Source organism: Plasmodium brasilianum, chromosome 7, assembly GCF_023973825.1.
Source record: "Plasmodium brasilianum strain Bolivian I chromosome 7, whole genome shotgun sequence".
Classification (NCBI taxonomy): domain Eukaryota; phylum Apicomplexa; class Aconoidasida; order Haemosporida; family Plasmodiidae; genus Plasmodium; species Plasmodium brasilianum.
In genome coordinates, this window is record NC_090120.1 from 1,485,328 (window position 1) to 1,512,314 (window position 26,987).

General features: G+C 27.4%; 6 protein-coding genes across 6 annotated transcripts; 4 read left to right on the forward strand and 2 right to left on the reverse strand.

The window, feature by feature from the left end:
• Positions 1-511: 511 nt before the first annotated feature.
• MKS88_002036 (protein phosphatase-beta) lies at positions 512-2,448 on the reverse strand (the record flags this gene model as incomplete). The annotated part of the gene is made up of 2 exons (XM_067215013.1): positions 512-1,245; positions 1,527-2,448. The coding sequence occupies 2 exons, from the start codon at positions 2,446-2,448 to the stop codon at positions 512-514; spliced, it is 1,656 nt and encodes a 551-aa protein (XP_067074333.1).
• Positions 2,449-5,660: 3,212 nt separating this feature from the next.
• MKS88_002037 (thioredoxin-like protein 2) lies at positions 5,661-6,740 on the forward strand (the record flags this gene model as incomplete). The annotated part of the gene is made up of 5 exons (XM_067215015.1): positions 5,661-5,735; positions 5,863-5,970; positions 6,206-6,272; positions 6,535-6,615; positions 6,688-6,740. 5 exons carry the CDS (start codon positions 5,661-5,663, stop codon positions 6,738-6,740), a joined length of 384 nt encoding a protein of 127 aa, XP_067074334.1.
• Positions 6,741-8,113: 1,373 nt separating this feature from the next.
• On the forward strand, positions 8,114-8,996 carry MKS88_002038 (uncharacterized protein; the record flags this gene model as incomplete). Its single annotated transcript, XM_067215016.1, has 2 exons — positions 8,114-8,151; positions 8,654-8,996. The coding sequence occupies 2 exons, from the start codon at positions 8,114-8,116 to the stop codon at positions 8,994-8,996; spliced, it is 381 nt and encodes a 126-aa protein (XP_067074335.1).
• Positions 8,997-10,651: 1,655 nt separating this feature from the next.
• Positions 10,652-11,995, reverse strand: MKS88_002039 (histone deacetylase 1; the record flags this gene model as incomplete). The annotated part of the gene is made up of 1 exon (XM_067215017.1): positions 10,652-11,995. The coding sequence occupies one exon, from the start codon at positions 11,993-11,995 to the stop codon at positions 10,652-10,654; it is 1,344 nt and encodes a 447-aa protein (XP_067074336.1).
• A 4,565-nt stretch (positions 11,996-16,560) lies between these two features.
• On the forward strand, positions 16,561-21,606 carry MKS88_002040 (regulator of nonsense transcripts 2; the record flags this gene model as incomplete). The annotated part of the gene is made up of 1 exon (XM_067215018.1): positions 16,561-21,606. The coding sequence occupies one exon, from the start codon at positions 16,561-16,563 to the stop codon at positions 21,604-21,606; it is 5,046 nt and encodes a 1,681-aa protein (XP_067074337.1).
• A 3,411-nt stretch (positions 21,607-25,017) lies between these two features.
• Positions 25,018-26,396, forward strand: MKS88_002041 (parasitophorous vacuolar protein 5; the record flags this gene model as incomplete). Its single annotated transcript, XM_067215019.1, has 2 exons — positions 25,018-25,092; positions 25,836-26,396. 2 exons carry the CDS (start codon positions 25,018-25,020, stop codon positions 26,394-26,396), a joined length of 636 nt encoding a protein of 211 aa, XP_067074338.1.
• Between the last annotated feature and the right edge of the window lie 591 nt (positions 26,397-26,987).

The window sequence follows — 26,987 nt, forward strand, 5'->3', positions numbered from 1 at the left end:
GTTGAATTAAGGAACAAAAAATTTAAAACGTTATTACAAAGAAACCAATTGAATAAAATGGGAAAAACGAATAAAAACAAAGGAAATCATGAAAAAAGGAATTTTCCAAAAAGTACATAAATTCGTAAGAGAAGTAAAAAATGACTAGCAGAAGACCTGAGAGGAAATTATATACGTATATTTATATATAAAATGCAACGATTTCGTGATTTTATTGTTTGTCGTAATTTTTTAATTTAATTTAATTTTTTTTTTTTTTTTTTTTTTTTTTTTTGTGCACCCACGTACGCAAGTAAATACGTGGAAGGTGTATATATGAGGTATAAGGGGGTGTTGTGTGGGGAAAAGGGCTCAATATAATATACTGACGAATATGCATGTTTCTTGTTTGATGTCCTCGTCTTCCCCCTCTCACAAAAAGAGTTAATTAAAAGTACATAACACATAATACATATAAGTCCTACTTGGTATCGTCAAAACTATGCTCGTCTTTAGCTAAGACCAGGTTAAATCATAGCATATAGTGAACGCTCCTTCTTAAGGCTTGTGCATTTGCACGTAGAGGAGCAGTATTGAAAGTTATAAAATCTTTTTCCATAAATTCATCAACAATCATAAGTGAAGCTGAGTTTCCACATCGATAACAATAATTGGGTGCACTAAATATTGTAACCACTTTATCGTTATGCATCCATTGAAATCCTTCTTGTACTAATTGATGAGCTCTACATATACAACTAAGATTATTCATATGTAAAAATGTATTGGTTTTATCTTCATTAAATAATACACCTGCCCCTCTAGGAGATACTTTCCATCCTTCACTTACGTCATCCTCAGGTCCTGCTGGGTCACTCCATAATAAGTCACATATAGCACCTTCTTGTGGTATTTCTTTAAATCGATTCAATGAATTGATTTCTTGAATGGTTTGTACATAAGGTGATATACCTCCATGATCACAGAAGATTTCCTTATTTATAATAGCTGTTAATGGTAAATAATCAAAAGCATCTGTTAAATATTTCCATGCATTATTATCATTGTTATATTTTCTTATACATTCATCATAAAAACCATATACCTTTGTTATCTGTCTACTCTCATGATTTCCTCTTAGTATAGTAACTTTATTTGGATATTTAATTTTTAGACATGCGACAAGGCAAAAACACTCACACGAATAGTACCCCCTGTCTACGTAGTCGCCTAGAAATAGGTAGCTCACATCCGGCGGTAGCCCCCCTACAAAGAGCAAAAAAGAGAAGCATAAGGATAAAGGGGAAGGTAAAGATACAGAGAACGTAAGGATACGGAAAACGTAAGGATACGGAAAACGTAAGGATACGGAAAACGTAAGGATACGGAAAACGTAAGGATACGGAAAACGTAAGGATACGGAAAACGTAAACAACGTAAATATGTGATTGGAACTACACGCGATAATGGTGGTGCATGCACATCCGTTATACGTAATGTATAAAACACATGAGATAACCATACTACATACACATGTGCATGTTTACCAATGTGAAAGAGCTCCAAAAGGTCGAAAAACTGTCCGTGGATATCCCCAGCTACGGTCACGGGGGCACTGACTTGAATGCAGTTTGGTTCTTCTTTTAATATATCAATTAAAAGAGTACACATTAATTTAATTTCGTCAATGTTTAGAAGTTCGCATTTTAATAATTTACTTATCCATTCATCAACGCTGTATGATATTTTTCGAGTACTCAAATTGGCACATAAATTATCATTTTGATTTGTATGTTGCTCTTGATATTTGTTATAAAATTGCTCATAAATTTTATCATTCTGTGAAGAATTTTGCGCGCCCTTCGCCTTCGAAATATCATCATCAATATTATTTACATTGTACGAGTACAATTCCTTAAGATTTAATGAACTATTTTTATTTTTTTTTATCTTCCTGTTATACTCATTTTCCGAGTTGACCTCTTCATCACTTAACTCTTTAACAGATATGTTTTCATTCCCTGTGTAATTTCCTTCATTAGTAAAATTTTGGAGATTTGATATTGTCATTTCGTCGTCATTTGACATGTTGTACTTTTTACCTGACCGTTCATAATTTTTCGTATTTAGCGATTTTTCTCCATTTTGCGAGTTTTCTCCATTTTGCGATATTTCCCCATACGGTACGTTTTCCCTATTTTGACAATTTTCCCCATTCGGTACGTTTTCCCTATTTTGACAATTTTCCCCATTCGGTACGTTTTCCCTATTTTGACAATTTTCCCCATACAGTGCGTTTTCCCTATTTTGACAATTTTCCTGCCCAAATACTCCAATTTTTTCCTTTTTTTTCCCCCCCAAATATTTAATTTCTGCTTCTACATTTTTGTTCAAGTGCCTTAAGTTACTCTTGGAGTTTATAACATTATTAAATAGGAATCCTCTACTCGTTAATTCGTATTTACTCATCGTTCTTCTTTATGTTTTAATAAACTGCTTCCTTTTGCGTTTAGTCATATATGTAGACGCATATACGGACATGTACTTACATATGTATATATATATATATATATATATATATATATATATATATATATATATATACTATTTACCTGTATGTAGTCGTACACTCTTTATTTTGTATTCAGTTACGGGGAAGGACATCCAATGAGCAGTAAGTTGAGGTGCTATTCTGGGGGACTACTTTGTAAATAATTGGCGCTTTATCCTAGGTAACCTTTTCTAGACGCATGGATATATATACACACACGTATATGTGTATCTGTATATATATGTATATGCGCGTAGGTGTGTGTTAACTCAAAATAAACTTCTTTACAATACACGTGATATGTAAGCGACATGAAATAACGATCTTCCGCTTTTTGTAATGGTTAAGTAATGTAAATTTTTTAATTTATATATATATCTTTTTAATTATATTTTTTTTATTTAATTACAAAAAACTAATTTTTTATTTTTTGCCTCGGCACAATAATGCTGGTAAATAAACAGCTTCAACAGCTTCGTGTCTCAGCTTTTGCAGTTGCGAATAAGACGTAAATTCTGCCTTGGGGGATATTCCGCCCGTTGCTGTTAGCTAGTGGGCGCGTAGGTACGTTTATATATATATATATATATATATATATATATATATATATATGTATACATGTGTATATGTACGTATGTATTTATTTATTTGCGAGTGGATACATATAGGACACAAATGAATGCATGAAATTTTTGATAACCCACGTGACCCTATGAACTGATCAAACATATAATAAAATGGATTCTATCTAAAAGCTCAGGAGCATATTAAAAGGAAGCGAAATAAATAAAACAAAAAAAAAAAAAAAAAAAAAAAAAAAAAAAAAGTTGAAATGGTACGAAGGAATAATAATATAAGGTCGTGAAATAAAATAACAAGATGGTATACAAAGTGGTATACTAAATGGTAAACAAAATGGTAAACAAAATGGCATACAAAATGAAATACATAATTACTTACATAATTACTTACATAATTACTTACATAATTACTTACATAATTACTTACATAATTATATACATAATCACATACATAATCACATATATAATTACATAATTACATACGTAATTACATCCAGTGTATCATAATGAATGCCACACAGCATGTAATACCGAGTGCCATAAAAAAAGACGAATTTTTGGGACAATTCAAAACTGGGGATACTAAAAAATGATATCAGTCAAAATAACACGACTACATGTATAGTATTCTCCTTGCATATATGTTTAACCATATTGTTTATTATGATAAAAGAAAAAAAAAAAAAAAAAACAAGTTTTAGCTAATTCAGTTCAATTATAAAAAAAAAAAAAAAAAAAAAAAATTATGATAATTATGATAATCATAATAATTAGGCACTTAAACAATGAATATAAATATATTTTACAAAAATTGTAATTTACTACACTTTTTACAATTGTCTTTTTTGTTAATTATACGATAATGTATCTGTTGAAAAACTTGGGGGAGTAATTAATTAACAAGTGGTGGGCAAAAAAAAAGGGCATGCACAAATGAAAAGAAAAAAAAAAAAAAAGGAAAAAAACATGATAAAAACGTCAATAGAACGTCATAATAACATCAAAAAAAACATCAAAAGAATATCAAAGGAATATCAAAAAAATATCAAAAAAAATATCAGAAAAACATCAAATAAAAATCATGAAAACATCATATAAACATTATATAAACATCATGAAAACATCATGTAAATAAAATAAAAGCTAAATATGAGGGGAAAAGACGTAAAAATAAGGCAAAAAAGGGGTAAATATAAAATGTACGTCAAAAAATATTTGTATAATTGTATAACTCTTAAGATGAGTGGTGATTCGTTTGAAATACCTTGAAAAAAAAAAAAAGGTACGTTTACATTCTTTAGTAACATTGAATATGTACATGCATATGTCAAAGTTAGTGTAAATGTATGTGTAATAGCATGTGTAATAGCATGTGTAATATTATGTGTAATATTATGTGTAATAGCATGTGTAATATCATGTGTAAAAGTATTCGCGTATGTATAAATGTATGTATTTGTAACAAATGTGTATATTATTTTGTTAATGCATATATATTCATATGCATGTACATATATTGTACAGCAAGTTTTGGTACATGATTTTATTTTTCTTTCCCTCCCCCAAGGTGGTACACTCCAAACATTTTTATACATATATATATATATGTATAACATGCGAATAAAAAAACAGAAAAAAAAAAAAAAAGAGGTTTAAAGTGCATGTAATTATGATTTTTTTTTCTTTTTTTTTAATAGGTAATAGAAAAACTTGAAACATTGAATTATGTGTTAAAGAAGGGTATTTATAAATGTAGCCTTCTTATGCTTTGAAGATTACACTGTGCATGATTTATAAATATATCGTTAATTTTTTTTTTTTTTTTTTTTTTTTTGTCATGTTTTTCTCAGAATGAACAATGTAAGTGTTACATAAGTTCTGTTTATATTTATATTTGGGCTTTTAATTTTTTTAATTTTTTTTTGTTTTACTGTTTGTTTTTCTGTATATTTATTTTTGCTTATATATTTTGGCATATTTCTCTTTGCCCATTTCTCTTTGCTCATTTCTCTTTGCTCATTTCTCTTTGCTCATTTCTCTTTTCCCATTTCTCTTTGCTTATTTCTCTTTGCTTATTTCTCTTTGCTTATTTCTCTTAGTTCATTTCCTTTTGCCCATTTCTTTTCGTTTTTTTCTTTTTTTTTTCTGCTCTGAATCGTGTAAAAATAAGGAAAAGATGTTACTGTGAAAAGTGTTGTGTTATATTTGGTAAAGACTAATTCACTAAAGGAATTTTATGCTAATATAAAATTTTGAGTTATATAATTATAATAAATAATATAAACTACCTAGCTTATTTGCTACGTGTAAGCTTGCATATGAAATTACGTGAACACGAATAAATATGCTTATTAATGAATATATAAAGCCTACAAATAAAGGAAATACGTATGTGTGAATATAGGTACCTATGCATATATGTAGGTAATTCCTATATAAATACACAGACGAACTCAAATATACATGCACACGTACACCCTTAACAGGCATACATATATATATATATATATTCGGGAATATAACGTTTATTTAGTGGTACGTTTATGGAAATGAATTCTTTAAATAAATTCAGTAAAATAAAATACTCAGTTGTGTCAACAGTTAGCAGGCGGAATATTTATACAGTAAGGAAAAAAAGAATTTACAGAATTGTTTTGCTTTAGCTATTTAAAAAAAAAAAAAAAAAAATTATTGCATGTTAAGAAAAAAATAATAAAATTTAATGTAAAATATAAACAAATTAAATTACAGGAAATAAGTAAAGTTGATGATTATTTAAAAAAAGTAAACTCAGGGAAGTTGGTTGTTGCTCAGTTCGGAGCTTCTTGGTGTGCGCCTTGTAAAAAAATGAAACCAATAGTAAGAAATTTAAAAAAAAATATAATAATGTATAATTCGTCTTTCATCGCATATTATTTCACCTTGCGAGATTTGTCATTTTTCGCGTCTTTATGCTATGAGGAAAGGATGTACAAATGTATATATATACATATACGTATACATATACATGTATACATACATTTGAATGAGAACATAACTTTGCTGACCCTTGAAGTATTTACTTTTTTAGCAAATTTTTTTACCCCATCCGTAGATTAAAAAACTAGGTGAAAACAATGAAAATATTGAATCGTTATACATAGACATTGATGAACTTCCCGGTATATATACAAGAATATGAAAGAGATAAATTTTCGGAAAATGTTCTTTTGCTAAATGGACTATATATGCATATACTGTGCATGCGTTTATGCACATGTTCGTGCATGTGTCATCACATGCACTTGTACTTGTGTTTTGCCAATATATATATATTTATATGTGTATACATATGCATGCGTTTGTTTATGCCTTAACATGTACATGCATTTTTTTGTCCTTGCCACAATTACCGAATATATTTTATTTTTATCTCTTCTAAAGAACTAGGAGAAAACGAAGATATAAATGAGCTACCCACTTTTTTATTGAGAAAAAATGGGAAATATTTGGATAAAATAATTGGTAAGTTTTTATTTATATAATAGTAGCAAGTTATTCAACAATTTGATAATCTATGTGTCCTTTTTATCGCAGGAATGAATGAGGAAGAGCTGACAAAATCGGTTGAGAAGCATCAAAGCGATTGACGTTACAGGGGATAGGAGCGTAAATGAGCATATATACGTATATAATACAGACACATATGCATGTGTATTTATATATGTATATACATAAGTTCTTCTGTTTGTTAATTTACGTGTTACATTACAATGAAGGATAACCTTTTTCGATACGTATAGCACTTTTTTTTTTTTTTTTTCTGCGTAATAATAAAGCAAAGAATTAATAATAAATCATATTTATAAAGTTAATGCTGTTAAAATAATGAAGTGTTATGAGAATTACTTTACGAGTATAAGTCTCATTTCAAGGGAAGAATTTAATGGAGTGTATAGAAAGAAAAAAAATAAAATAAAAAATAAGAAGTTTTCCTATTTTCTCAATTTTAAAAAGTTGACGTATTAACATCTAAACATATATAACAAAATTATGGTACATTATTTAATCTCTATTTTTTTTTTTTTTTTTTTTTTTCTTATAAACTCTACACAGCTACTGAACATTTGCAGTTACGTAATTCAATGAATCTAGAATATTCTATGTGTAAATATATTCGTATTACATACATACAAACGTACGCAAAAGCGCACACATATATAAAAACATAAAATATAAATACATATGTACACACTTTTCCTGATCTCGTTTCTGTGCAAATGCTGACACCTCATCTCCTACAATTTATTTCATTTTAATGAAATCTTTTGACACATCGATTTGGCATTCGCCAGTAAATTGGAAAAGAAAAAATTCGCAAATAAAAATTATGTATACACGTACACAATGCATGTACATATATATATATATATATATATAATTGTAGTGGATTTTTTTTTTCCTTTTTTATTAATTTTGTTTGCAATATTTTGAAAAGTGTAAAATGAAGCAAATGTCACAGGAAAAAAAAAAAAAAAATTTTCTTTTTAATAATTGTCATTTCAAAAATAGTAAGAAATAGCTTCATATAAAGTAGTAAGTCTTTCGTTCCACATTTTTAGTTATATTAAATAAAATTATGAAAATTTGCAATTAAGATATTAGAATATGTACATGTATATATATATGTACATATATGCGCCATATGGCTGATGCAAAATGAAAGCCCTTATACTCAAGTTTTTATTTGAAATTTTTAATATATAAATTTCGATTTATGATTCTTAATTTTAAAATATTTTATTTTAAAATTATTTATTTTAAAATATTTTATCATAAAATTTTCATTTTTAAAGTAATATTTTTGAAGCAGTATTTTTAATTTATGGGTAGATCATTCAAGGTTTTTCTGAACAACTACGTATATAGGTACGCTGAAAAAAAAATTGTTCATATGTGCATACGTACACGTGTATATATTTATTTATAGCAACTCATACTTGGTATTTATCGGAATTTGTCGATGAATGGCCGAAGTGTAGTGAGAGCGAGCGTGTGTGGGTATATGTAAATGTGTAATTGAGTAAAGACATAAAAGAATGATCGCATACCTGCAAATGTATGTGCAGGTCATTTGTTGCATTTAACAAACGTTTATCTTTAAAGGATTATGCGAATAAGCGAAGTTGTCTCGTATGGAGATATATGCTCATATACATATCTACATACATACATATATACATACATATATATATACATACATATATACATACATACATACATATATGCATACATACATATATACATACATATATACATACATACATATATACATACATATATACATACATATATACATACATATATACATACATATATACATACATATATACATACATATATACATACATATATACATACATATATACATACATATATACATACATATATACATACATATATACATACATATATACATACATATATACATACATATGTATATATGCGTATGCGTGTGCACATATAGGCATGGATACACACGTGCACTTTTCACTCCCATTAGTTGTTCAGAATGTGGGAACCACTTATCCGACCCTAGTGAACTAGTCTCTACATCCTTCCGCGGTAGGACAGGACCAGCTTGGTTGTTCTCGAAAGTTATAAATGTATGTGAAGGGCAATATGAAGATAGAATGATGACAACCGGTCAGCACACAATTGTTGACATATACTGTAATAACTGTAGAAATAATGTAGGGTGGAAATATGAAGATTCATCCGAAGAATCTCAGAAATATAAAAAAGGGAAATATATTTTAGAAAAAGCTTTACTGTCGTTTTTGGTTATAGACCAACGAGGGAAAGAGCATGAATTTGAGCTTAAATCATCTGATTGTGATTTTTGATAAGACAAAAAATGGTCAAACAGACGTACATATATACTTGTGCATATGCGTACACTTACATACGTACGTAGTACCTATATATATATATATATATATATATATATATATATATATATATATAATACATATATACCAGCATAAATGCATCCATTTCAAATACAGCTCTTTTCGCATTCCGTTTTTTTTTTTTTTTTTGTTTCTGATATATTTATGCAAAGGTGGGAATATATGTAAATGAGCATTTATATCTCGTTTTCCCCATTTTCCCTTTTTTTGTTGTTATAGTTATTTTGCTTTATTTTTTTTTTTTCATTTTACTTCACCTCATTTTATTTTTTTTTGCGTCATTTTTTATTTCACCATTTATCAAAAATAGGTATGCATTTTCAATTTCATTTTTTTTTTTCTCATTTTTAATTTCCTGTAATATGCACAGCATTATTATTATAGCACAAGTGGATATCTTACAGTAAAGCATGGTTTTATTCTCATCACAAATATGACCATACATACATATATACATGTATATATGCGCATATGTGCATATAAGCTTATAAACGAATTTCAAACCAGCATACGTATGAGCAATTATTACACTGATAAATTAAATAAAAAAAAAAAAAAAAAAAGTTTATACACACTTCAATGAAAGGTTTTATATACCTTTTTCTTTTTCGACCCCCACAAATTATGTTGTTACACTTAACAAGCAACACACGGGGTGAAAATATGTAACCTACTGAAAACAATGCTTAACCATTTATTGGCTATTGTCATCATTACATTAGTACTTTCGTTAAATAAATAAGGTATACAAAATAATTGCGTTTATAAAATATTTAAAATAACAGGGAGAAGAAGAAAAAAAAAAAAAAATTATATATATAAAAAAAAAAATACGTTAAAAAGAAAAGAATTTATTTAAAAAAAAAAAAAAAAGCAATTGGAATTTAAAATAAAAGAAATATGACAAAAAAAAAAAAAAATATATATATATATATATATATATATACATATATATTTATACATATATACGTACACATATATATACACCCATGAAAACACGAATATAAACACACATATATACACAAATAGACACACTTATATATATATATATATATTTATTTATTTAAACGAATAAAAATATGCACAGCTGGTCGTTCGTTTGCTTGTCCGCATGCTTACTCTTTCTTTATATATTATTTACTCTAAATAGTTGAGATCATCCTCATAAATACTGTTGTCCACTGCCCGCTGTCCTCTTTTCGCGATCTTCACGTATTAAATCCCTCGTATATGCGGCTGTAAATGATCCCGCAGTTGTGCTAAGTGTATATTTATATATATATACATAAGTATAATATATATATATATATATATATATATATATATATATATATATATATATATGCATATATCTACATGTACATGCGTTTGTGCTTGCTCTGCGTAACATGCGCGCTATTGAAAGTCATACCATTGTCTATACATCATCTAGGTCTCCATACACACACACACACACACACATGGCTCCGAGATGGGGTTAACAAAATGATTTAACCATTTGTCATATGTACATTTTGCTCTTCATGTGATTTATATATCCACAAAAAGGTTGAGGGAAGGCCTCTCTTCCTGCTGTGTTTAAAAATTCTCTAAATAATATTTTGATCTCGATCTGATAAATCAAAAAAGTCATCTTCATAATTTTTCCTCCTTAAATGATGAGTAGTTGAATGTTCTTTTGCTCTGGTCCCTGCAGCTCTACCACCTCCACTGTCATCTTTAAGTTCATATTGATTTTTATCACTTTCATCATCTATTTCCGAATCGAAGAAGTCTGGAGGTACATAAGAGAACTGAACACCAGGTGCGTGTTCAATGTTACGTAAATTTTCTGTAATTTTCATTTTTATTCTACTCAAATGTTCAGGTGAATTATAGTTTGGTATACTTGATGGTTGTAAATGTAATTGAAAATCAGGGGCATAATAATCATAATAATCATTTAAGCTTATTTGATCAGGCATTTCATGATGCTTATTTAATACTACACCAGTTTCATATGCCCAACATCGTGATACATTACGTATAGTATATCCGCCACCTCCTAATACTAGAAGTGGTAAATTATATGCTCTCACATGCTCTACACATCTTGCATGCCCTTTTATAGTTAAATTGAACCTACCCAATCTATCACCTGTTAAACTATCAGCCCCACATTGTAATATAATAGCTCCTGGTTTATATGTCTGTACACATTTATCTATAACAACTTTAAACAAATCAACAAAAGCATCATCTGTAATGCCATCATTTAATGGTACATTAACACTATAATATTTTCCATGATGAACACCTATATCTGTAATATCACCTGTACCTGGGAAATAATCTCCAAACTTATGAAAAGAAACTGTCATTACTCTATGAGTAACATAAAAAGCTTCTTCAACTCCATCACCATGATGGACATCAATATCTATATACATAACTCGCGCATGATATTTTAATAATTCTAAAATACCTAAAACTATATCATTGATGTAACAAAAACCGCTAGCTTCCGACATTTTTGCATGATGCAATCCACCTGACCAATTCACGCAAATATCCGCACAATGATGATTTAATTTTGCTGCTCCATCAATAGATGCCCCTGCACACGATTGTTGAAATTGAAAAAGACCATCAAAAACAGGACAGTCAGTAGCTTCACCTACATTAAATCTTTTTAATTGATATGTGAACTCTCTATAATTTTCCAATGATATAGACGATAAAAAGTCTACATATTCATAATCATGAAATAATGTTAATTCGTTCACATCGCTTTTATGTGGTCTATATACCTCCATATATTTATACAAATTATACGATACTATCAACGAATGTGTCATTCGAATTCTCTGCGGTTTCATAGGATGACCAGCTCCATAATAATAGCTACCTATGTCTGGATCATGAAAATATGCTACCTTTTTTCTGTTTGACATTATTTTTTTATATATATATTTTTTTTTTTTTTTTTTTGTATAACCTTATTCACCCTTATTATATTATTTTATTTTTTTTTTTTTTGTCAATGAAAACATAAAGAAGGCACGGGAACGTACCTTTTTTTTTTTCCTCTGCAATTGCTGGAAATTTTGCTAAAGCTGGTTATATATACACATGCGTGAGGATGTCTACATACACATGTATATATATAAGTATACATATGCGTGCATATATACGGGCATATATACGGCATATACAAATGCACATATTTTTTTTTTTTATCCTTTCCTGCGGATGTGCCTTTTTCCCCTCCTCAAAATTTTTTTCAAATGGTAATCTTCTATTGACTTGTAATTAGTTACACAAATTTACATGAAAGGTCAGGTAAAAATTTGGGATAATTTTCTACACGATTTTTTTTTTTTTCCAGCTTCGTTTATACAAGTACAAATATACGGATATATACACGTGCCGCCTATACATACCTGTGCCGCTTATACATACCTGTGCCGCTTATACATACCTGTGCCGCTTATACATAACTGTGCCGCTTATATATACATGTGCTGCTTATATATACATGTGCTGCTTATATATACATGTGCTGCTTATATATACATGTGCTGCTTATATATACATGTGCTGCTTATATATACATGTGCTGCTTATACATACCTGTGCCGCTTATACATACATGTGCTGCTTATACATACATGTGCCGCTTAAACGTATGTACACGGGGGAAGAACATAATTTTTTGTATTCGTTCGGACACTCGTAATTAAAAGGGAAGAGGAGTAAATTTCAGAGATTAATGGATACAAGTATATGTAAGTGTTTACCTATGTACGTATGTGCGTATGTATGTATACATAATTTACGCACGTATTTACTTATGTATGTACATGCATTTAAACGAATATTTATGCACAAGCTACACAAGCAGGACTATGAAATTGCAACTAAAACGAGAGGAAAAAGATGTATGGTTAATAAAGATATGCATATGATTTATATTCCCTTCAACGAGAAATATAAGCATAAATTAAAAATGCATAAATAAGCATAAATACACGTAAAGTAAAATGCCTCTTAAAAACTTAAAATAAAAAGATCATTCGCTCATGCACAGGTAAAATGGTACATAAATGTTATATATATACATATATTATATATATAAATATATATATACATATATATATATATATATATATATATTTATATATTTATCCGTACGAAGATATATCATTGACGAAATTTTTTACTTCCCGCAATGTAATAATTTTATCTGTTTCAACATGCTTCGAAAAAAAAAGAGCATTATTGCAATTTTTCTTAAATTTTATTAACCTAAATTGTCTTTTTATTTCGAAGAATATTTAAAAAAAAAATTATTTTTAAGAATTCTTCTTTTTTTTTTTTGTTATGTATTCAGCTGTAACATGGGTATGCGTTAATAAATATTTAGTAGCGTTTATTATTTTATACATATATATACATATGTACATATATATATGTTTAAACACATGCATATTTTATGTTATCCTATAAAATGCAACCAGCATATAAAAAATATTTATTTTAAAAAAGAACAAATTTGAAAAGATGAAAAAAATAAAAAGAAAAATAAAAGGGAAAAAAAAAAAGGGAAAAACGTCTTTACGACTACAAATGTTTTCATTAAAAATACGGAAAAAAAATATTCATGCTATGAGGATTTTTTAAATATTTGCGAAGCACAAAAAAAAAATAATATAAATGAAAAAGAAAAAAAATTAAAAAAATAAAATAAAATAATATAATATGACGATGTTATATAATAATAGGACGATGTAATAGAATAATATGGCAGTGTAATAATAAAAAATAGGATAATGCAATAATATAGTAATAATATAATAATGCTAAACCTTTAGTGCTCTCCTTAAAATGGCCCTTATTTTAAAATATTAATTTTTGAAAAATATATTAGGAAAGCCGCGTGATTCGCGTACATCCACAGATGTACATTACATATGTATATGCATATATATATATATGCGTATATATGTATATGCGTATATATGTATATGCGTATATATGTATATGCGTATATATGTATATGAGTATATATGTATATGCGTATATATGTATGTACGCATACGCATGTACGTAAATCTAAGTATTCGATGCTTATATATACGTATATATACATAATAAGCCCGTTACAACGTGATACGTATTATTTACACAGAACGTATGTGCAGTACGTACGTGTACGCACATTTTGCCAATTTTGCATGTCGACTGTTATACTGTAATTAAGAATAGGAGATATACTGTAACCTAGTGAAAACACATGAGCTTACCTTTTATAAATAGTATACTTCTTAAAAATATTTTATACACAAATGTAATAATAGTATGTATAAATAAATATATATAAGAGGATATAGTAATGTATGATGTTAAAATAATTATTTCAAATATTATAAGGAAGAATGTGATATAATAATAGCATTATAATTTGTATCCTTAGCAGATCCTTAAATATTATTTTTTGACTAACCCAAATATATGCGATTTGTTATTAACTTTACGAATGAATAATTTTTGATGCTATTTTTTTTTTCAGTTAGGGTAGGGGAAAATGCTACATGTATTTATAAATATATAAAAGAAAGAGAAAAAAAAGAAAAGAAAATGTAGCTTCTCAAATTTATATAAATGTGCTATAGATCAGAGAAATAAGAAAAAACGAAAAAGCAAAAAAAAGAGAAAACGAAAAAACGAAAAGTCGAAAAAACGAAAAGCGAAAAAACGAAAAAATAAAAAGTCGAAAAAACGAAAAGCGAAAAAACGAAAAAATAAAAAGTCGAAAAAACGAAAAAACAAAAAGTCGAAAAAACGAAAAAACAAAAAATCGAAAAAACGAAATGCGAAAAAACGAAATGCGAAAAAACGAAATGCGAAAAAACGAAATGCGAAAAAACAAAATTAAGTCCAATGTGACAATGTTTTTAGGCATTTATTTTTCATTTTATGTCTTTTCTCGTATTTCAGATTAAAAAATACACACGGATGCAGTGTGCACCGCAAACAAGTGGTACATTGAGGAAAAATGTAACGATGACTTATAATATCATCGCGTATAACTATAATTAGAATTGAACTGTTAAATAGATAGATACACGTGCACACCTGGGTATATATATATATATATGTATTTATTCATGTATATATATGTATGCATGTATGTATGTGTACATTTGCGCTTTTTTTATTTTTCGTTCTTCACAAGGACGGGAAAATAAAAAATAAATCTATCCCAAAGTTCAATGCAGTATTTCACAGTAGTGGTATTTTCTTTTTTTTTTTTTTTTTTTATTTTCCCATGCACCTACATATATATAATGATGAAATCATGCACGTAAACACATTTACGACGAATTATACACCTTATTTCAACACCCTCCCTATTTGCATTAAATTAAAAAAAAATAAAACGATAAATAATACATAGTAATTAATAAAAAGAAATATATAGTAATAAATCAATGGTACTATATAAATAATAATATTTAAATGGTAATATTTAAATAGTAATAAATAAATGGTAACAAGTGTATAGTAATAAATAAATAATAAAAAAAAAAAAAAAAAAAAAAAAAATTATCTTAGCTATGCATCACATATGATCATATATACCCCACGTGTTAAAAAATGTAGTAGCAAAAAAAAAATTACTGTGTTAGCTTCAGCTTAACTCTTTTGCGTAAATACTTTCGAGCGAGCTTCACTTTGTTTATTTTTATTATTTTTATTATATTCATTATATTTATTTTGTTCTTCTTCATTTTATTTTGTTTCGTTTTGTTCCTTTTCATTTTATTTTTTTACTTTCACATGGTAATAAGTACCTTCATTTTGTTATAATTTTATAACAGCATCGCTTGATATTGGTTTTTTCATTATTTTTTTTTTTTTAATCGCTATAATATGTAAAAGGACAAAAAAAAAAAAAAAAAAAAAAAAAAAAAAAAAGAAAATTATTCTTAAAATGGAAATATACACTATACATAATCATGAAGAAGTTTAGTGAAATAAATTTTTTTGAGTCTATTAATCAAATAAATGGTTTTAAATGCGATGATAAGCAGTGTATACAAAATTAAATGTAAATAAATGCATGGGTGATTAATAAGCTGTGGGAAAAACAAATGCCCAAGCCGGCCATAGGAGCGTCAGGCTGCAATCACATGCACGTATTTTCAAATTTTACGCAATTTAGCATGTTCCTTTTTCCTTTCCTTTATACTTTTCCAAGTTTTATCATATAAAATTTACAAAATATAGAAAGAGGTGTGCACTGATGGAAAGAGCTGTGAGTTCATGTATGCACGTGCGCCTGGACATATATATATATATATATATACATATATATATATATATATATATATATACATATATACATATATACATATATACATATATATATATATGTATATGTATCCCTACGCATATATGTATATACACTTAAACCCGTCCTGTTAATGCGTGGAGAGAACAAAAGATCCGCGCGATGACCTCTAAAGAAAGAACGATATCACCCCAGTGTTCTGATGTGAGTTGCTCCAAGGAGAATGATATATTTAGAGTCAAAATATTAACAGAAATAAATGATATGAATAATAATGATAAGTTAATAAATCATGAAAATAAGAAAAATATGAGTATTAATCAAATACATAAATTTATCAATAAATTAAAAAATACGAAAGTAACGGATCTGGAAAAGAGTGGCTTAAAGAATTTACAAGATGATATAAAACACTTAAATATAAGTAAATACTTGAGTGAAATATTAAATTATATATTTAATTTAACATATCATGTTAATAAATATTCTGACATCTTTCTGTTAATAAATATTATTATATATATAAGTATAAATTATTCTAATGCAAATGAACTTATTGAAAAAATAGCGTTCATGAAATTTTTTAAATTAGATGAAGATGACAAAAATTATTTTTTTATAATTTTTCATGATTTGTATAATAATATTAAAGAAGTGAACGTTTCTACAATTGGAGAGGATGTTGCGAGTACGGAATGCCCGCGTAAGGAAGTGGTACAACCATTAGAAGTGGTAGTACAGGCAAAAATGGAAGAGAAGGTGCCCCTACCATTTCATTTGCCGCTCTGCAGCAGTAGTAAACTTCCTGCATATGATAATACTGTTAATCGTATGCATAGTCAAGAGAGGAAATGTGAAAATGCAAATGGAAGGGAATCAGAGGCGGACCAACCTAATGTAGAACATAAGGGTGGAAATGGTGGCAGCTATAGTACTCGTGGCAGTGTAAGCAGCGATGGGATAAATAAAAAAACAAACTACGAGAATGGGAAGGACAAGCAGGATGTGAAGACAGAAACTATGGAAAAGGAAAAGGAAGAAATTAATGATATACAAAAGTTGAAAGAGCTAAAGAGCATGATTTTTAAAAGGCTAATTTGTTACATTAACAAAGACAGTGAAGAAAGCGATAATTTCTTATTCGAATGTAATATATTCGCTAGTGATAATAAGGAAATAAAATTTTCCAAAAAAAACACTATTGATAAAAAGGCGTACATGCGTGAGATGTTAAATGATAGTGATCTAATGAAAAAAATTGAAAAGAAAAATAAAATAAGAAAGATATTGTTATGTATGTATTTCGAATTAGTTTTATTTAAAATATGTAATAATATCGATTTATTGATATATATGTTTATAAACATCACTTTTTTTTTTACATTAAATTTTGATATTGAAATAGCTGATAAGGAGAAATTAATAACAGCTAGCCAAGAAAAAAAAGATCTGAACTGTGCAGGTGCATCTGATATGTTATCTAGCATTAAAAAGTGTCTAATTGTGAACACGGTAATTACTTACGATTACTTCTTTACTAATTCGAGCACACTGTTTAGTGAAAAGAGCAAAGCACCAGATGAGTTTGAGAAACATAACCATGCAGAAATAATACCAGTGGAAGTGGAACTAACACACCTTGCGGTTATGAACACAAGTGAATGTGCAAAGGGGGGTTCCTGCAGTGGGAGCGGCGGGGATATAGCAGGAAGAAGCAGCAACAGAGGTGAAAGTAGCAATGGCGGCAGTAGCAATGGCGGAAGTAGCAATGGCGGAAGTAACAGCATCCATTGTAACAACATCTGCAGTGGAGCTGGCGTGGTAGCTCCGTCGTGCCTGGAGCACATGAACGAAGTGAAGGCCTATGTTAGAAATTTCTTTTGCTTTTTTTACAATAACAGTATGTATAATTTGTTGATATATTTATATGCCGAGCATGTAGTGAATGAATACAGCAGTACCAACGACAGAAAAGGCTGTGTAAAAGAGGAATACGAATTTTTTAAAATATATGGTAAGAGCAAAAAGTTATGTGTATATTTTGATTTAAAGAAATACTGCTTGGATAGTATACAAATAAAAGGAATTGATGTGTTAGGGTTAAAAGAAGAAAGTTATAAACACATAAAAATATTTGACAATATTAAGAACAGAAATGAGGGGGAAAGAGAAATTATTATCGACGAAACGAATTCTATATGGAATAATGAGGAAGAAAAATTATTTTACACAAAATTTCCTGATTACTCAAATATGAACATAACTCTAAATGAGGATGATAATGATGAGGAGGAGACGCATATGAGTATTAACGCGAATGGAAATATTAACGCAAATGGGAATATTAGAGCGAACGCGAATATAACCAATTCGAGGCATGAACATATTATGACCACGTCAGGCGAATATGCAAATAGTAGAGGCATGAAAAAAGGCAAGGAATCGGAGCAAGGAATGGAAAATAAAATGGTCAGTGATCATTCAATGAGGGAAAAAAAAAATGATGAAGGAAATAAAAAGGAAAGTGGCATCACTCGTTGGAGTAGTAGCACACACGGGAGTGGCAGTGTTGTGAGCAGTAGCATATATGAGAGTGGGAATATGGGTAGTGGAACGGCTAGCATTGGGTTAGGGAGCACTACAAAAAGCGGAGGTAAAAAAAAGGAATTCGGCAGCTATCTTGACAAAATAATAAATATGAACAGCGAAAAGGATGTGGAGGACAACGTGATGGTGTTTTTGCTTAACTACAACACAAAGAAAAAAAGAAAAATTATAGCGCACACAATTATACACATTAACAAAGTTATGATTAATTTAATTCCGTTTTATTGCAGATACATTGCAATTATAAACAAGTATGCAAAAGATATGTATTTGATCATTATTGAGGAGCTAAAAAGGATAGTTGAGAAATTTATAAAGGAAAAATTACCATGTCAAAATAAAAAAATGAAATGTATTAAATATATTTGTGAGTTAACAAAATTTAAATTATTAGAAATGTTGTATATTTTAGATATTATAAATTTGCTTATCGAAAATTTTACTTCAGATCATGCTGAGTTGTGTTTTTACATTTTGGACCATTGTTCATTACTCTTGTTAAATAATTCAAAGACACATATACGTTTTTTAAATATTTTTCAAAAAATAAAAAAGAAAATTAAAAATGCAAAAAATTTATCCATATCCCAAGAATTCTTATTCGAAGAATGTTCAATTAAAATTGATAATTTCATTACGAAGAATAGTAAAAGAAAAAAGAAGGTATCAAAATATACAGAAGAAGAATTAAAAAAAAAATTTTTTTTAAAAAAATTATTATATGAAGATTTAGAAAACACAAAAGCAGATAACATTTGTTTATATATAAGAAGATTTAATTGGGATGATAATTTTGTTACGTACACTTTGAAGAAATATATTTTTAAATATTTACTTTATATGAGTATATATCAAATAAACAATTTAGCGTCTTTTTTATTCTCTCTAGCTATGTATAAACCTTATTTCGTTACACAAATAATTGATGAATTGTATGAAAGAATTATTACAATAATTGAAAAAAATGATTTCCAAAAATTTGCTTTCCTAATTCAGTATGCTCATCTTTTTGCAGAGTTATATATATATAAGCTATTAAACTCATCTAACATTTTGGACTTATTATATTTTTTAATATCCTTTTCTGACATAGACATGTTTAATTTTCATCATATATCTTCAGTGTACAACTTCTATAATGATAATAAGTTTTATTTTCATCAAATTAGGACAAGAATATTGTACAGTCAACAGGGAAATGGTGGAAAAGCGTTTCAACAGGGACGTGGTTTAGAGGGAAAAAATAATATGCATAGTGAAAGAGAGGACAAGACAATGCATGATATATCTTCTGGGTGTCTGAGTAAAGGGGAGCAGCTTATCCAAATTGGGGGTCGTACAGTTAATGATAGGGCTCATAAAGAGTGTAACTCATCGTGCAAAGATGAGATTGGCCTATCCGGTAAAGAAGAGATTGACCTCTCCGAAAGAAGACCCAGTAGACACAGGGTAGAGGAAGAATTTTTCTATTGTGATAATTACGAGGACAGCTTTTACAAATTTTTGTTCATAAATAGGAGAAACCCAGTGTTTTATAATATTGTATGTGATGCTAACAATAACAGTTACATTAACATCAAGATGATATGCATAATAGTAGAGAGGTGTTCGAATTATTTTAAAAATGCTCCTGTAATGAAATATAAGTTGGATAAATTTCTTTTATTTTTTATGCGCTTTTTATTCCTTTTAGAACCATTACCTGTATATATCAGCAATATAACTAGCACTATATTAAATACTAATTTGCAAGGAATGAATAACGTGAAAACTATAAAGGAGATAGATATATACATATTTAAAATGTTGAATGCAGAATATAAGATATACTTAAATGGGATAAGCAAAAGTGGTAAATGTTTTTCTGTATCAGTGGAAGACTTACGTATTTCTTTCGATATGACACATAAGCAGAATGATAGAGGATGTAACAAGAATGATACTATGGATGGTTGGCATAGTCGTTATAGTCAGCATAGACCACACAGTCCGCACAAGAGTGTGGATGATTATCGTAATAAGGAGTGGAGCAAATTCACTCATGATCATAGGGATGGTAACGATTTATCGTATCGTAATTTTCACGATAAAGAAAAAACATTAACGAGGAGAGGAATGAATACATCATTCAATGAAATAATGAATGCGAAAATGAATGCAAAAATGAATGCAAAAATGAATGATACATTGAATGATACATTGAATGATACATTGAATGAAACAGTGAATGAAACAGTGAATGAAACAGTGAATGTACCAACGGATGACAGAAAACACGACTGTGCAAAAATGAAGAGCAAAGGAATAGTACATCATGCGGGGAATGTAAAAGAAATGGAAGAACAAGATGAAGAAAAGGATGATGTTATCTATATGCACAAATTTAATTTGTCAGGCGAGGAAAATCAAAAAATAAAAAAAAATAAAAATATTAATTTAATGCAGTATGCCATGGATAAAGAAATTGATGAAATAATTAATGCCTCAATAAAGGAAAATAGACTATCTAAAATTAAAAAAGTTAAACGCATTACTAACATTAAGAATGACAAGTTATATAGTAAGCTGCTCAACAAAACAAGTCTACGCAGAGATATGTAACGTTCTTTGTAAGTCTCCTCTCCAAGGATGTTACACCATTGGGATGTTAAGTGAGCGATGCAAGTAGGGACTAAATCCTTGCCTTCTTCAAAAGAAAACGAAAAGGTAACGAACCGCAAAAATTAAAAAAAAAAAGAGAAAATCTAAAAAAAATGAGCAAAAAAAAAAAAAAAAAAAGGTTCCTTGCGCAGGCCATATCGAAGAAGCTCCGTTTTTCAACATGTATAATATAAAACCTAATATAAAATGCAATGCATTGTGTGGTGCATTATAATTTGCAGTGCGATGTGAGGTGTTCTATAATAATAGGAGAAACGTACTATCCCTGTTGAACAAAAAATCTTCCCAGAGGAGTTTACTGCATCATATATATTATATGTACTTAGCAGAAGACAAGTAGGACAAACAAAAAAAAAAAACAAAAAAAAAAGAAATTGAAATTGAAAATTTATATGCTCATAATAAAACATATAATGAAAAACGCTACATAGTGTGCATAAGAGAACTATATAATATTTAGTGTATTGTATTATGCAAAAAAGGCAGATTGTTTCTTTTTTTTTTTTTTTTTTTTGGCGAAATGTACTGTTGAGTGAAATCATATCTTTTTCATATAAAATATTAGGGTGCGCATATGCTGCTGTATATTTGATAGTATACTTATAAACAGATATAAGGTTTTGCGCTTGTAGCAGATGTAAAATTTAACCTACAACATGAACGTATGCATACGTATTAGATATATATATGTATGTGAAATACATTATTTTAATTTTTTTTTTCCCGCCTGTACGAAAAGAAAAACACTGATATTTTAATATTTTTTTTTTTTTTTTTTTGTTCAAATAAAACCAAAGGAACGCGTTTATAATTTTTTTTGTCTTTAACGTGACCTTCACGAATTGTTTCTTTTTTTTCGCAAAAATAAATTTATCTCACCCAGACCATTGGGTAAATATATACACAAATGTACATATATATATATATATATATATATATATAAACAATGTGTGCGTATAGGCCCTCGCAAATATTGCGTTTAATCAACATGCTGTTTTGATTATAATAATAAGTACCTTTTTTTATTTTATTTTATTTTTATTAACTAGGCATATTTTGTACACGAACTAATTAAACTCTGCTTTTGTTAAAGTCCCTTTTAAATGCTTACAAACGTTAGAATGGTGGGTTGTTTTTTTAAACATACGTGTGGTACATACATAAATTGTTCATATATTTATAACAAATTATTTGCATTTCATTTATAAATTTGTAGTTTATTTACAAATTATTATTTATTTATAATTCATCTTTTACTATTTATTTATAATTTATAATTTATAATTCATCATTTATTATTTATTTATAATTTATTATATGCCATTTATTTGTTCTTCATTATTTATTTGATTTTCAATTTTTTTCTTTTCATCATTTATTATTTATTTTTATATCTCTACCCTCATGTTATAAAGTATGAAGGGTTGAAGAACTATACAATCTCAGCGCAAACAGGTGTATTATATATAATTGGACTTAATTGCAAATGGAATTTATTATATATCTTGGAAATTACAAAAAGGAAAAAAAAAAAAAAATAATAATAATATAAAATAAAATATAAAAAAAAGTAATAGCATTATTGTACATATTACAGCCGAAAATAATAATAAAAATATTTGTAATTATAACTGCAGAAAAATTAAGAACATAAAAAAAAAAAAAAAAAATCTATACCAAATTACCAAACACTGAATATTTTTTCGCATATACACCGGAGCTGCATACTTTTTTTTCATATATAATAAACTCGTTTTCAGATTTTCCCGAAAATTTTTGTAATTAGATGGGGTTCCTATAACAACACAATAAATATTATTAATGGGGAAACTTCAAGTAATGTTATATATATGTAAATTTACATTTATATATATATACTTGAGAAACGTAAACAATATATATAGAATGTATATAAACTATAACACCGTTGCTCTATTATACTAGGCTCAATTTCATAATTTAGTGTATAACATATTTTATTTGCCCTATTATATTGTGCGTTTCCAGCTCTTTTTAATTTTTTTTTCATTTTACCTTGTTATATTATGATTTATTATGATATATTATGATTTAATATGATACATTATGATTTATTATGATACATTATGATTTATTATGATACATTATGGATAAACTATGATTTATTATGATATATTATATATTTAGTCCGTTTTATTTTATAAAATTTTTTTTTTTTATATATTGATTTACTACGTTTTATTTCATTTTACATAACGCATGCAAATCTTACATAATTGTGTATATTTTTCATTTTTCCCATTTTTTTTTTTCTTTTTTCTAGCTCTTGGTACTCTTATTAGGCTATAGAAATTAGAGGAAAAAACAAGTTTCTAATGAAAAAAATAAAAGAAACTTACTAATTTAAATAAAATTAAAGGAAAATTAAATATTAAAATTTAAGAAAAATTCCTACAAATGCATAGTACTCATTATATATATATAGTACTTGTTTATACAAATTAGATATTGTAGGTAAATATGTAATATAAGAACGCATATATTATACATACATATATATATAACATATAACACTGATATAACAATAAATTAACATTCAACATTTACTTTTATATCACACTCATATCACAATCATAGATTAGGTCCTCCAAAATCATAGCATATAAAAATTATATATAATATAACGTCACCACAAAAAAATAAAAGAAAAAAAAATAAAAAGTAAAATAATAAAAAAAAAATTTATTTTTAAGCAATTTCATTTAGTATATATAATATATATAATTATGTTATTATTATATATTATTATTGTATAGAGAAAAAATACTACATTTCCTTATTAAAAAATTTATAAATTAAATGTTATTTTAATTAAGCAATAAATTTTAACCGATAAATTTTAAGCATTAAATTTTAACCAATAAATTTTAAGCTTTAAATTTTAACTAATAAATTATGAACAATTAATTTAAAACTAAAAAAATTATGAACAATTAATAATAAATAATATAAGAAAGAGCATTCTTTTTAAAGTAAATTCCTATTACATTTTTAACGGCACGTTCGTTTTTTATTATTTCAGTTATATGCATAAATATATTAGTCTCTACTTCGTTTTTAAGAATTTTAGAATTCACTAAATTCTTATTATTAAAATAACCATTTCATTGTAACCCAAATTAATTTTTTTTTTTTTTTTTTTTTTTTGATGAAAAAAACTATACCATAATTTATATAATAATAATATTCGCTGTTATCAAATTAACTAATATTAATAAAGTAGTATCTATTTTCTATATTTTTAGAAATAAAAATATATTTATCATTTTATCATAAATTTATATATTTTTTTTTTTTTAAACCTTTTTCACAATGATAAAAGCATTTTTTTTGTTTTTCGTTTGTTTATTGCTCTCCACAGTTAGAGCAACCGATAATACCAACAATGTAAGAAAATAAATAGAAAAAAAAAAAAAAAAGGGGCGACAACCCCTGCCACCTATATACATTACATCTATACATATCTATATATTTGTTACATACGTGAAAAAAGCGTTTAATTCGTGTTAATACCTGTTCTATATGTGTGCCATTGCAGCTACATAAAATAGTAGTTAGCTATATATGGGGGCAAATACTTGTACCCTGTATGTTGACGGCTGTTTTTATGCTTAATATGCGTAAATTTCATGTGTAAATATACATCATTTTACATGTACGCGTACATGTATAATGGGTAACGTGTTGGCATTATGTATGTTATATATATTATGTATATATTCATTTATGTATTATATAAGCATGCATGCGTTATATATGTATGTATGTATTATATAAGCATGTATGCGTTATATATGTGCGGATGTGTTATATACGTATGTATATGTTATATATGTATGTATGTGTTATGTATGTATTATATAAGCATATATGCGCTATATATGTGCGGATGTGTTGTATATGTATGTATGTGTTGTATATGTATGTATGTGTTATATATGTATGTATGTGTTATATATGTATGTATGTGTTATATATGTATGTATGTGTTATATATGTATGTATGTGTTATATATGTATGTATGTGTTATATATGTATGTATGTGTTATATATGTATGTATGTGTTATATATGTATATATGATTGATCTGATCGTTCATTAATTTCCCCCCGTTTGCGCAATTTTGTAGGATGGCCTTGTTCACATAATAACAAAGAACATCGACTTGAAACAATTACAAGGAACCTTTTATGAAATAGCAACCAATGCATCAGATAAAATTTTCCCAGGATTATTATGTAGATGTACTAAATACGAATTTTCAGGATTAAAGAGAGATGGAAATTTAGGGTATATTTTAATCAACTTCAGTTGTGATAGAAATTTCTTATTCGGTGAACAGAAATCCGAAATGACTTTTAAATTAATATTAAATAAACCAGTTGACGAAAATACAACAACTGTTGAAGAATTTAATGCAAGTATTTACTTAGTCCAAGGAAACCAACAAATACTATTAAACAACAATGTAAATATAATATATGCTGAAGCCAATGAACAAAATGAATATGAACACTTAATTATTGGTGGCCAGAAATCAACTGAACCAATGATCATATTGTCCAAATATAGAACAGTTTTATTAGAAACCTATAACAAACTTTTGAATTCTCTCTACTTAGCTGGATACGAACCATCTCTCTTGAGCTGGCCATTTATCATCCAAACAGATCAAACCTTCTGTGATTAAAAAAAAAATATATATATATATATATTATATATATATGTATAATATATATATATATATGATGTTATATTATGTACAAGAAAAATGAAGCAGAGTTTGTGTGTTATATAGATAGATATGAAGATTTGTATAACATATATATTATATATATATATCCCATTTATGGCAAAACATAATATTAAAGTGTTGTTCTCATGTTTTTATGTGTTTTCTTCTCGCAAATTGAAGCCAAATGTGTTTTTTACTGCTTTTTATTTTGAGTAAAATTTCCCCACGCGTATGTGTATTATTATGTGTGTTATATAATTATTTGCATATGTATATTACACGTGTACAGTATATACATATATATATATATATGCCGTATGTGTTTTGTGCCTATGTACTGTATACGTTTTACACCTTTGTTACTTTCAAATATTTTCTTATTTTTAAACGAAAGGGAGCCATTTTAGTATGTTTTTTTTTTTACTGAGTAATTTTTTCTTTTTTTTTATGGCAAGATTTTTATTTTTCTTCTGAAATGCTTTTTTTAATGAATATATTTTTGACTGATTGGAATTTTTATTTATTATTATTTTAATTGATTAGGAT